Consider the following 14671-nt stretch of genomic DNA (forward strand, 5'->3'; position numbering starts at 1 on the left):
AATAACTTCAAAACACGTTCTAAAACAACTTTTTTTTTAATTTGTATAAAATATATTTGATTGAAAAAAAATTTAATTTTCCAAAAAAAATAATTTTGTAAAAATTGTCTTTTCTTAAAATAACATAAAAAATATTAAATAAAATATTAATTTTTTTGAGCAAATTTCAAAAAAAAAATACATTTAAAAACTGTTCCATATAATAAGAAGGCGTACCTAGGAACTACGGGAAAATAAATATAAAAAATATTTTATAAAAAAAAAACCCTTAAATCAAAAATAAGGATTATAGAAAACTCCGAAAAGCTTGAAATGAAACGCTTCACTGCAAGAGAGGTGAGCTTGAAGCAACCATAATATTTGCACAAGCAATTCACCAAAAATCACGTACGCACACATGCAGTGCGCGCCCCAAAAGCAAGCAGCGGCATACGAAAATATTATTGAAAAGCAAATAAAAGTAAAAATAAAATAATCAACATAAGCCAGCAGCAAGCATATAAAGCGTACTTTCTTCGTATCATACACTTAAGTTTTGCGCCATTTGAGCGCAAACTGATTAAGTAATTGTTTATGACAGCCCAAAGCAAAGAAGAAAAACAAAACAACAAAAAAGTAAAATAAATTTTCGCAAAAAAAACGCCCTCAAAGGCAATAATCCACTCACTGCTGGCTACCAAAAAACGCACACACCAGCAACAATCACCATTGCGTATGAGTAATGTGAAAAAGATGTACCGTTATGTTATATTTGCGCTGCGCACATGCATACTTATTGCTGCTATTATTATGATTATTTATATCCTTGGAGATTATTAATATTATCTTATGAGCTTTACGTTTGGACTTTGATATTGCTTTTGAGCTGTCGAATTTTGTGGGAGAAAACTAAAATTTCAAGGAGAGAGACTAAGTTCAGAAATTAAGTTGGAGAAAGTAATATGAAATTCTTTTTCCATTTTTATTTTCTCTACTGCTATTAATGTAGATGTGCTGGTCACTACAGAAGTTCTGCTGCCTCACTATATACCCTGCCTTCACCCACTCCTTTCAACTCACGAAAGCTCTCAATCTCTCTCCACTCATTTTAAGCGCTTTATTATTGTTATTTGGTTTATTATTGCTGTTGTTGCCTTTGGAGATTTATGCTTTATTGATATTTTATTAAATGTGCAAATACGCAAGTGTAGATGTGTGTTGGCTAACATTGTCTGGCATTACAGTTATTTCGCCTTTGTGCTCACTCACTCATACACACACAAATCGCTCGCTCAATTGTATCCCGCAGAGTTGAGCTGACAAAGGAAATGTGTCAAGGATATGACAAAATAATTGCATAGAGCATTCGTAATATCCTTTGTGTGCTTATGCGCATACCTAAATACATACGTACTTATAGTACATACTTATAACTGTGTAAATAGTTGCCATAAAGGACTTTGGTATTTTTTGTAGTGAATGAGGGAAGCTAAAAAATGTATGAGTAAATATGGCTAATAAACACACTTCGGATGTGTAGGGATAACAAAAAAAAAAATATATATATGGGCATTTCCGCCAGAAGGTCCACCACAGACAAAATATTAAACATTATTAGAATTACAAAGTTTTTGCATATTTTCATAGGAAAATATTTAAATTTATTTATATTTAATTAATTTTAAATTAATTCATAACCAATTACGAGATATACCAAAGGCAAGTCGCATAGGAGCTACTTTTCTCATTTCGATTTTTCTACTGCATTTGCTTTTTCGTCAAAATTGTTAAAGAAACATATCATGTATAATTTTTTGCTTTATGTAAAACCTTTATAAGGGTACAAAGACCAAAATAAAATGCATAAGAAAGCAAGCGATTGCAAATAACTGTAAGTTTTTGCTCTCTTATTATCCTATATTTTAATGTCCCGTGCGACATCAAAAAACAACACTTGTTCCCACTGCATCGCAAATAAAAGCAGCAAGCTCGCCAAATTTTGGGTATAAACAGTAAATTAGTATACAATTAAAATAAAAAAACCTTGTTCAAAAATCAGAAGATTTGTGGTTTTGGTAACTACTTAAAATTGGTCCCGTGCGACATAGCAGGTGTGGAATTTAAAAATTGAATTTTTTTTTGTTTTATAAAATTTACTTAAGTATGTAAATATATATTCATTTACATTAATTATTTACATATGAGCAAAAACCGCACTTTAAATTCCACTAACAAGCTATTTGAATAGATTTTGGTGAAAATAATAAGCGTGCTCATTTTAACAAGATTGTCAGACGAAAATCGTTTGCCTTTAAAAGTGACAAGTTAACGCCGACATATTATTTTCTTGATAAATCTCTTAACTAGCAAACAGCTCTCAGTTTAAAATCAAATTTATATTATCAAGCCTGATTGATTTTATAAAATAATTAAAATACTCTTCATTAGAATAGAATTTTTTTGCAAGTAGCCGTCGATGGAGTGGGAGCAGTTATCAAACGAAAAGTCTAGCAGATAACGAAATCCTAAAATGTTTATTCCCTAGGACAACATTTTCTTAAAAAACTGTATTTCACATTCATAATACTATTTTCATTTCATACTATAGAATTTTTGTTGTGTTTCTCTTTGGATATTAGTTAAAATAAATAAATAAATACATTTACTACTTTTTTAAACCATTTTATTGGACTTGTTGTTAAATAATTACGTATTATAACAACAAAATCAACATAAATATTATGATGGAAAAAAATGTCCCGTGCGACATGTCCCGTGCGAATGTGTTTAATAATTAATTAAAAAAAAAACTATAAATTATTTTTGGATGAAATTCATACCATCTTTAAAGGCCATCAATGCGCAACATTTAACAATCAAAAACATTTGAATATTGCCTCACAATTCGCTGAAATCGCCGTTTGAATCGTTGTCCCCAAAAACGACTTCCATTTTTTGTCCCGTGCGAATGCCTTGGTTTTTTGCAATTATCTTGAAAATGAAAACTGTTCCAAAATCAACCTTAACACTAAATGTAGAGCTAATGAAGAGCTATTAAAAAATCGTACTGTCAAAATTAAAAAACATTTTAGTTCATATTTTATTTTAGTTGAAAGGTGTACGATTGTCCCGTTCGACATGGCGGAAATGCCCATATATAAAAATAAAATGAAAATTCAAAGAAATATAAATAATATATATAAATTAAAAAAAAAATAAAAAATTAATAAAATTTTAAAAGAAAATTTAGAAAAAATGTTATATTACTAAAATTTAAAATACACTTTTTAAATAAAAAAAATTCTACAAAACTTATTTAAAAAAAAATAAATAAATATTATAAATATTAATCAGAAACAAAAACTTTAAAATAAAAAAATTAATGAAATTTTAAAAGAAAATTTAGAAAAAAATGTATATTATTAAAATTTAAAATAAATTTTTTAAATAAAAATAAAATAAAAAAAATTCTACAAAATTCTTTTTTTTTAATTAAAAATAAATGAATATTAATCAGAAAAAAAATTAAAAAAACTTAAAATAAAAAAAAAAATTAATAGAAAATTAAAACAAAAAAATGTACAATACATAAATTCAAAATAATCTTTTTAAACTAAAAAAATTCCAATTTTTTTTTATATTAAAAAAATAATTAGAACACAATAGTAAAATTTTAAATAAAAAATGTATGAAATTCAAAAACTAACAATATAATTTTGTCTTCTCCTTTCAGAACCCTCGCCATTGTACGACAACAATCACTATCACGAGGAATGCCTACGCTGCAATTCGTGCGGTCTAAATTTGACAGGACCAAATCAGAAGCGCGCCAGACGGTTCAAGGTTAGTGCACAAAGCAGTATATAAAGAGTATGCTTCTGAGAGTGTATTAAAAGATTTACAAATGTTATAAATCAGAAAATAAATTTAGTACCAAAAAATGTGTACTAAAAATTATGTACTAAAAATAGTACTGAAACTGAATAGCAGAAGAAAAGCATATTTGTTGTATTTGGAATTAATTAGACCATAAAATATTTAGTTTGTAATTTTAGTACTAAATTATGTACTAAAATTTTGTACTAAAAATTATGTAACCAAAGTTAGATATGATAAGAGTGCTTTTTAAATTTAAACTAGCTTTTACTTTAATTTTTTGCTTGAAATTTTAGTACTAAATTCGGTTTTTTTTTCTACTAAAAATTTTAGTACTATGAGTTTTAGTACTAAATTGTGTTGTACTAATTATTTTATACCAACAATTTTTTATAGGAAGGTAAAGATATTTTTTAAATATTAAGGCCAAACTATCAAATGTTTAGCTTACAATTGCAGTATTAAATTCTGTACTAAAACTTTTAGTACTAAGTTTTTACTAATTAATTTTGTTCTAAATTTTTTAACTAACACTTTAGTACCAATTTTTTGTTATCAATATTTTTTTATATTTATCTAAAATACGCACAAATTAATTTTTAGTACAGAATTTAGTACTAGTACGAATTATTTACTAATATTTTTTGTACTAAATTTTGTATCTACTTAACTTAATGTACTAAAAATGTCTAATGTCTGTAAAGACATTATAGCAAAAATTTGGTTTAGTACAAAAAATTTAGCACTAAATCCCTGTCTCTTAAGCTATTGAAATTCGTTATTAGCCTAAATAAACTGAAAATCTGGCTATACATTTTTTAGTACTAAAAATTGATAACAAAAAATACAAGTTTTTTTAGATTTTAGAACAATGTTATTTCTTAATAATAATATCTACAATTGTAATACTCTAGTATGTGCTTAAATTTTAGTACTAACCTATGTACTAAAAATATTTAGTACTAAAATTTTAGTCAAAATGTATTATAATCAGCTTAAAATTTAGAATCAGGTTGTGTGTTTGAGTATTTACTAAAAATGTATATGTTTGGGTCCGCAGTCACGTGTACTTAACAATTTAGTACAAAAATTTGTACTAAAATTTAGTACTGAACTTAATGTTGTGTAAAAAACGACTTAACAGAAATAATATTATTAAATTATAGCTTGCGATCACTTTTTATGTACTAAAAAATTGTAGTAGTAAATCCCATCAGTACTAAATTAAATACTAATTTTTTTTGTATCACTCATGTTTTTACGTCCAATAGTTCTAGGATTCAAAATTCATTGCAACTTAAAATTCGGAAGATTAGATTAACCGAACACGCCTTCACATATACATATACACTTACTGTTGTACTAAAAACCATGAAATATGCATAGAATTCCGCCACTTCCCCCTCCTGATCGACCACAAATCACTTAATACCAAGTTATGCAAAGTTTCCGCAATCGTCACTCACACACAAATCGACAGTGGCAGCTGCGCACACAGTTCAAACCACAATAGAACTTGTTACGAAACTATTTACATCCGCAACGGAGCGCGGCATGCAGGCACAGTGAGACGTGCACGAATCATATGTGTGTGTGTGCGCCTTTTTCACGCGTTCATACACTTATTTACGCCGAAAAAGCGCTCGAAAAGTACTCGTTTCGCCATTTTCTAAGCTAAGTAAGCGCTCAACTGGCACGTGCAGTTCGATTTTGGTGCACAGTGTGCGGCGGCAGAACGAGATTAAATGGAAGAAATCTCAACATTTTCCAAATAATATGTATGCGGTGCTTGTGTGCGACCACAGTGCGCTAAGTGAGTAAGCTGATGGGGCAATGAGGCGCGCTTTTCGGCTGGTTTGAGTTGCCACACTTGAATAAATAAATGGCAAAGCCGCATAAAAGTTTTCACCGAAAACGTACACCACACGACTGGCACACGTTGACACGAAGTGCGGCTGCCAAAAGTTTAAAACAATTTTTGGATTATGTTTTGTTGCTGTTATTGTGTTTTTTACTTTTGTTTTCGGGTTTTCTTGTACTTATGAAGACACTCACGTTCACTACGAGTCAGCCGCAAGCGGCAAATTCATCATTCACTGGCGACGTATAAGTGCTTCGGCGTTTTACTGCATTGCAAATAAAAACACACATACACGGAAAGGTTACTTAAGTGAATTAGTTTTATAAATATTTTAGTAGTAGTTCTTTTAAGTACTAAAACGGTATTGTCAGCGGTCAAAATGGTTGGAGAATATATGGCTGATGAGCGGAAGAGTGTTTGGTGTGTAGCAATTTACATATAGGTATAAAAAATAAATTTGAAAAAATGAGTACTAAAAATATACTAAAGATTTAGTACTAAAATCTTCTATTTAATTTTAATGTTAGAGGAAGTACGTCTAAAACCCACTTCAAATACAATATATTGGTATATAAATTAAAAAATGTACTAAAAGTGTACTAAAAATCAGTACTAAATTTTTTGTATACTAAAGCTTCATGCTAGAAGAAATAAATACTAAATTCAATTTGTTTGCAGTATTTTTTAAATTTCAAAGTGAAAAAATTTGTACTAAAAGTGTACTAAACTTTTTTATAGAAAAATTTCATGCCAGAATAAATATAAAGAAAAAATAATTTTATTTGCAATAATTTCTAGATTCCAGTGTTAAAAAATCTGTGTACTAAAAGTGTACTAAAAAAAATATTAAAAAATTTAAAACAAACTATGACACCTTAAAATATATAATAAAGTATAAAACGAAAATACCTTAAAATATGTATATCAATGTCTTCAGGTTTAGTACAAAATAGTTGTTGTACATCAAGTACTAAAATTAGTACTAAATTTTTTAGTACTAAGTACCACTGCTTTTAATAATTTCGTATAACTTCGTCACCAGCTCCTCTATACTCTAAAGAAGTTATACGCGTCACTAAATATTAGTACTAAAAATAGTTTGAAACTAAAACTCACAACTTTTAGTGCTTAACACATATTTTAGTACTAAAAATTATAATTTTTTCATCTAAATACATTGTGCAGTACTAAAGGAATCTTAGCACTAAATTTTGGTAAAAAAAATTTAGCACAAATATTTTTTTCAATTTTCAAGACATTTTAATACAATTTTACATGTATGCTACACACATTACTTAAGCCAAGTTAAAGAAATTTACACTTATGTTTACTGTACATCACATTACAAATCAACCAGTAATTCCACAAGCAACATTTCTCCTCAGATTAATTTCATCTCCACTTTACTCCCGCCCCCTACAGAACCACATTCTCTGCGACCTGCACTTCGCAGACGTTGCCCTAATGGAGTGCTCCGATTTTATGCAACAGCTGAGAAGCTTCAAGCCACAATCACTCGGTTGCGCCGTTGCGAGACGGAAAAGTTCAACAACGTTAATATTCCCGTTGCCGCCGCAGGCATGTTCAGGTATGTATGCATGCGTGTACATTTACAATATACATATATATTTAGTAACCAGGAGTATGCGGTTCAAAGCGAAAGTTACGCGCTAACTTTGCTTGAATTTTTAAATTAAAATCTTAGACGTTCGGATATTTAACCCAACCCTTTGCGCGGCTTGGAATTCGCAGCGTCATGTTACTTGCGAAAGAAAAAACCGCGCAAAAAAAAAAGAAAAAGAATTACGAAAGAAATGTTTGAAAAATGCGCCAGACATCTGGTGGTGAGTGCTAAAATTAAATATGAAAAAATGTTGACTCTAAACGGCGAGAAGGGGGAGCGACCACCGCGCAAAGCACAAAGCGAATATTTCTTTGTGTTCGCGGCTTAGAATTCCCGTTATGCGCGGAATTTAATGTAATATAGTTGGCAACGTTTTTCATTACAGAATTGCGTACTCTATGCCATGGTTAAACAAGTAGAAAAAAGTCACTTCGCAGCATGAATTTACATATATAATGTAGTATGAGGCTACACTGATGACTTTACTTCGAAAATATTTTTATGAGTATAGAATTTTAAATGCTTAAACTTTTAGTAAATAAATTTTTTAGTACAAAAACGAGTTTTAGTACATACTTAAATTTTGAGTTTAATAACTTTTAATACAAAAAAGTGCAACAAGTTTCAGTTTTCAGCGAGAGATTTCAAAGTACTATCAGTTATTTTTTCAAATAAAGAGTTTAGAACAAAAGTAATTTTTAGTACTAAAAATTTAAACTTAAGTATTATAATAACGTTTAGTTACTAAATTTCTTTCCACAAAGTCACAAAGTATATAGGCATTCGATATATGAAGTATAACCTCAAGAAATCTTACTTAAACAGTTCAAAACTGTTATTTTAGTACTCAATTTAGTACATCAAGAATTTCTTATACAAATTTAGTACTCTCTGCGCTTATGACTAAAAGCATTAGCGCCTCACGCCTTTATTTTTTAAAATAACCCCACTTCTTGCTGATATATATGATAATAAAAAGTTTAAGTACTTTGAAAACATGTACTTGTACTAAAAAATTTAGTACTTCAGCATATGTTATATACCAAAAAATTTAAGAGTAATGCTTGTTGCACTTTCTTTGCAATAAATGTAAATTTAAATGTGTTCAAAAAAATGCAAAAAAAAAATGTATTCGAAAAGTGTACTAAAAAATATGTACTAAAAATTTTCGTAATAAAAAATGTACTAAAATATTCCAAAAAATATTCATTTAAGCGTAAATATCAAACATTCAAAAATTGATTTATAAGGTACAAAGTGTACTAAAACTAATTTTCAACTTTAGTACTAATGAAATTTAGTACCTCAGCTCAACTTTGTTGTCAAAAAATATTGTCAGAAATATTTATTGCACTTCTATACTTTTTAAAGGTAACTACTAAAAATTTTACTAAAAAATGGTACTAAAATTTTATATAAAAATTCGAAAAAAATAAATTTAGATAGAAACATTAGCTATTTTTCGATTTAAAAGGTCTTCCACGCTGTATAAAATGTACTAAAAATTTAAAACTGAAATTATTTTATACCTGCAGTGGTATGGTAGTGGTAGTTTTTTGACCTTACAACCTTTAGATATATATTTTTTGCTACTTAGTCTCCTACATACACTCTCACACCATCCTTTCCTCTTCAAGAAATGCTCATTGCTCTTTTCTTAGCAGAAATTCCTGCTGAAGCTTTGTACTAATTTCTATTTTTCTTGTTTTCCGGCTACGTCTGGCCACTTCACTATGCTCATTGGCAGGCATTAACTCGCTCTGATTCGCACCCTTTTTTAGATTTTTGCAGACGATGTGCTTTCGTGCATTTTTTTCTTCTTCTTCTGTACCCTTATTGTGAGCTCAAGCGGTCAGTCACGATTATCGCTTCAGCGACTGCCAATGGGTAATAGAAAAGTGGAAGCAGGTTAGGGAATAAAATGAATTTACAAAATATATAAGAAAACCAGAAAAAAAAATATATAAAAATATAATTGGAACATAAATAAAAAAAAAATTTAAAAATAAAAATAAAAAAAATTATAAAATTTTATTTTAAAAAATTTCAAAAATTTTAATTTTGAAAAAATATAAAAAATTATTTAACTAATTTAGAATAAATATGACTTACAAAATATATCAAAAAAATTAAAAGCTAATAAAATTAAAAAAAAAATTAAATATTTAAATTTAATAATTTTAAAAATAAATTTAATTTAAAAAAATAGAAAACTAAATTTTATAATAATTTTGAAAAATTATAAAATATTGAATATATTAATTTGTTTTTGAAAAATATCTATAAAAAACAAAAAAAAAACATTAAAATATTTTAAAAAAAATTATAAAAGTAAAGACTTTTCCAATTTTTTTATTTAAAAGCTCATTTACTTTAAAACATAAATTACATAAATTAAACTAACAATAATTAGTTACAAAATATATTAAAAAGAAATTAAAAGCTATAAATTAAAAATAAGTAAAAAAAACTATTTCAAAAAATAAATTTAAAAAATTAGAATAGTAAACTAAATTTTATAATAATTTTAAAAAATTACAAAACATTAAAAAAATTAAATATTTTTGAAAATTATTTATAAAAAATTCAAAAAATATTTGGAATAAAAATTACAAAAATTAGTAGCAAAAAAGTTAAACATTTTCCAATTTTTTTTTTGTTTAAAAGTATACTTACAAAACATAATATTTATTTACAAAATATATAAAAAATTAAAAACCATAGAATTAAAGAAAATCTAAAAAAAATTTTTGAAAATAAGTAAAAAAAAAAAATAAAAAAATGTTTTTAAATAAATAAAAAATAGTTTTTTTTTCAATTTAGTAAGCTAAGCTTCAAAATAGCACCCACAAATTTTAATTTTCCCCATTAAATCCAACCATTGTTATATAAACACCCATCTTCGCATATTCATTCACTCACGTACACCGTGACGTATGAGCAACATTTTGACGCATATGGCATTGAAAAATCCCTCGCAAAACAGGCATGCAACAGAAATAGCAAATAGCACAGAAATGCCAAACACAACATGAATTTACTACATTTACGTGCTGGCAACTGTAAGCATTGAGCGACGCCATGACGTATGAGTAATATTTTATGCTAAATTGACGTCTATTGCCTGCAAAACAACTGCAACTGGTGGAGTAGATAGCAAACGAAACGGTCAGCATGTGAATAGCAAGAAAGGAAAAAGGAATACCGAATGATGACATTAATTATGAAAACAGCTTCACGGCGCATTGTCTACCCGCAGGCGACTGAAATGTACTACCAGTTTGCGTCAAAAACGAAAACAATGCAAAGCAAATATGCAACACGTTAGCGAATTAAAAATAATAACCGTATACAGCACACACATTTGGCGCATTACATAAAGGTAAACACAATTAAGACGTGCAAAACAAAAGCGCAGAAATAGCAGCAGCTTAAATATCAGTTGCTCGTGCCGGTGTGTGGGCGTCTATGGAGCGCATGTATGCGAAAATAAATGGCAGACAATGTTGTAATATGCATTTTTTATATATAACTCTTCTGCACATTTACGCTACTACCTTCACTGTCAGCAAAAAAAAAATATAAAAAAATAAAGAAAACCCGTTAACTACGCGACATTTGCAACATAATGAGCCCTAATGCATTTAACTACAACAAGAAACATACACACACACCCACGTAAACATCAAAACCATTACACCGTTATTCCGCCAGCAGCCAACTGCACTTTTATTAATGTCTACCATGTATATATGTATGTATGTGCGTGTGTATATTTATATGCAAGCGCGCTTATAATATTGCTGTTGCTAATGTGCCGTTAGTTGGCAGCGTAATTGTGCGCAAGCGAGCATGAAAAATGGTATGAGAGTTGAAAAATGAATGTACAGTTCACTGCAGGCGGCAAGTAGAAAGCAGACCAAATTGTATTGCTTATTTACACATACAACAAACGCACACATATTTAGATGAAGACCTTATAAATATGTAAGCAGAAATGAATGATGCAACCATATGCAAAAAAAATTGGTTGCATAAAAATTTAGTACTCTCCAGTTAGTACTAAAAAAATTATAAAAAATAATTTAGTCCAAAAATCGTTCATACGACTAAAATAAGCAACTTAAAATTTTTAGTACTATTTTTAGTACTAAAAAATATATAAAAAACAATTTAGTCCAAAAATCGTTTATACGACTAAAATAAGCAACTTAAAATTTTTAGTACTATTTTTAGTACTAAAAAAATATAAAAAACAATTTAGTCCAAAAATCGTTTATACGACTAAAATAAGCAACTTAAAATTTTTTAGTACTATTTTTAGTACTCGCATTTTAGTACTAAAAATTGACAATATTTCAATAACTGAACAATATAAGAATATATAAAAAGAGAGGAATGAAATAAACGCCTAAAAAAATTTAGTACTATTTTTAGTACACATGTTTTAGTACTAAAAAATTCAAATATCTTAATAAGTCCACAATATAAGAATATCTGAAAAGCGTATACTAAAAGAAATATCTTACATTCTTTAGTACTATTTTTAGTACACATATTTTAGTACTAAAATTTGTTAATATAAATGAATTGAATAATATAAAAAGCGAGGAATGAAATAAACGCTAAAAAATAATTTTGTACTATTTTTTGTGCACATATTTTAGTACTGAAACTACTAAAAAATATTTTGTTACTATAAAGATAAGAATTTGAGAATAGAAAGTACAATATTTGAGTAATATGTGTTACTGAAGCTTGATTTCAAATAAAAATTTATTACTAAAAATATTTTTCAAAAACAAAGATCTCCAAAAGGTACTAAAAATAAATATTAAGGAATTTTTTTAAATAAAATTCACAGATTTAGTACTAACAATATTTTTCATAAACAAAGGCCTCCCGAAAAGTACTAAAAATAATTTGAAGGGATTTTTGAGAACAAAATTTTCAGATTTTTAGTACTAAAAGTATTTTGTATAAACAAAGGCTTTCAAAAAAGTACTAAAAATAAATTTTGAGGAATTTTTTAAAGTAAAATTCTCAGATTTTTAGTACTAACAATATTTTTCATAAACAAATACCTTCAAAAAAGTACTAAAAATAAATTTTAAGCGAATTTTAAGAATAAAATTCTTAGATTTTCAGTACTAAAACTATTTTTCATAAACAAAGGTCTCTCGAAAAGTACTAAAAATAAATTTATGGAATTTTTGAGAATAAAATTTTCAGATTTTTGTACAAAAATTATATTTTTCATAAACAAAGACTTTCAAAAAGTACTAAAAATAATTTTTATGGATTTTTGAAATCAATGTTCTCAGATTTTTAGTAATAAAAATTAACTAACAAAGATTTCCCAGAAACTAGTAAAAATAATTTTTGGAGATTTTTGAAAACGAATTCTAAGATTTTTAGTAATAATTTTTAGAGATTTTTGAACACGAATTAGTACTAAAAATATTCACAAAAGACAACTCCAAAACTGTACTAAAAGTTATTTTTATATAAAATATCACCTTTAAAGCATTACTCCTCTCATACAACCCCACGTAAACTGACTCATTCACTGAGTCCAAGTAATATTATATGCCTGTATGCATAAGAGCTCTTCTCTTTATTTGCCTACCCTCATTTTAAACACACGTTCTTGGCGTTCATGACTGCAGGAGTGTGTGCTTGGAATGGCTAGCCATTTATTAAAACTTTGTATGTAGGTCGGCGCTGCCGCCAAGTGGACCAGGCAAACACTACGTGTAAAGCTAGAGCCAGCGATTCGCTTTTTTAGTGTAAGGAATGAATGTGTGTGTACTAGTAATTGTAGTAGCGTTGGCAACACTGCAGTCAATTGCATCATCATCAATGTAACAATGGCGGACTGACTGACTGGCAGTGGCAAATAAAAAATTAGTACTTAATCTAGATAAATATGTGAAGACTGCAATGCAGTAAGCAAATAGTAACGAGGGAAGGGGGAAAGAAATTGAGAAAAGCTGGCAGAAGCTATAAAGGAAGGCGCTAAAAAGGTTGCAAAGGACAGCAGTAGCATGAATTACATAAAGATTTGAGGGATGGACTTTATTTAGCTACTTTTTTTACAAAAAATTGTTTTAGTACTAAAAAATATTGTACTAAAAATGTCAAAAATGTTTATAGAAAGATTATTTTAGGTTTATACAGCTATTTTTATAGTATACACTATTTGAAAGTCAAAGTAGAAAAAATTTTCTAAAAATTTAGTACTAAATATTTAGTACACACAATTTTGAACCTTTTTAGAACTCTTCACCTACTTTAAGAACAATTTTTACGTACTAAAACCAATTTAGTACTAAATATTCAGTACCTTTTTAGAACTCATAAGCATCCATATTATTTAAGAATAATTTTGTTTATTAAAAGCTTTTTCAAATCAAATTGGAACTTCAATGTATGAGTAGTAAAACCATTTTAGTATAAAATTAAATTAAAAGAAAATAAATTTAAAAAATCAAAATGCATTTGAGCTCAAATGCTTTCGAAACGCTTACATTTCAATACTTTGATTGATACTTTTTGGAAAATCGTTATAAGTCTTAAGTTCTAAAAAATTACACAAAGTAAATTTTGAAAGCTCTATTAGGCCTAAAGCTTATAAGGCCTACCATCAGTAAATACACACCATTTTCCATAGCTTAAAGGGATGAGGACTAAAAAAAGGTACCAAAAATTAGTATTAAAATATTGAGTACTAAAAATTGGTACTAAAAGCAAACTACTATACTTTTTTGTACTAAAAATTAGAACTGAAAATTTTACTACTAAAAATTAATCCTATAATCTTTTGCACTAAAATAATGCAAACAAAATTTGTGTACTAAAAATTGGTACAAAATGTTCATAACTAAAACTTTAATAAATGCTAATACTAAAATTCTTTTGAGCTAAAAGGTGGTACTAAATTCCTGCGACTAAAAATAATGCAGAACATTGTTTTTACTAAAATTGTGTACTAAAAGGTAGCACTGAAATCTTAGCTACTTAAAGTGAGTACTAATTTTTGTTACTATAAATTTGTACTAAAAATATGTGTACTAAAAATTTAGTACTGCAATCTTGGTTACTAAAAATTAGTACTAAATAATTTTTTTGCGAAAATTGGATACCAAAATTTTTTGTTTTAAAATTTAGTACTAAAGGGTTTTAAACCAAACTTCCGAAAACTTTTCTCAACATTTTATCGCAGATCCCACTGTTAATCTACCGATAATTTTAAAGTTTCGTTGGAATAAAGTTTTTGTTTAGAATATCAACAGCAAAGCTCCCTTCAAAACACCTTAAATTTTAATGAA

General features: G+C 27.8%; 1 protein-coding gene across 4 annotated transcripts in view; it reads left to right on the forward strand.

Moving 5' to 3' along the window:
- Positions 1-14671, forward strand: part of LOC105208563 (uncharacterized) — a 268673-nt gene that overhangs the window by 187994 nt on the left and 66008 nt on the right. For all 4 annotated transcript variants that reach the window (XM_029038012.2, XM_029038014.2, XM_029038013.2 and 1 more), the window contains 2 exons: positions 3713-3822; positions 7139-7304. In XM_029038012.2, the coding sequence (XP_028893845.1) occupies positions 3713-3822; positions 7139-7304 (276 nt within the window). The remainder of the gene's footprint in view (positions 1-3712; positions 3823-7138; positions 7305-14671) is intronic.

Source organism: Zeugodacus cucurbitae, chromosome 5, assembly GCF_028554725.1.
Source record: "Zeugodacus cucurbitae isolate PBARC_wt_2022May chromosome 5, idZeuCucr1.2, whole genome shotgun sequence".
Classification (NCBI taxonomy): Eukaryota; Metazoa; Arthropoda; class Insecta; order Diptera; family Tephritidae; genus Zeugodacus; species Zeugodacus cucurbitae.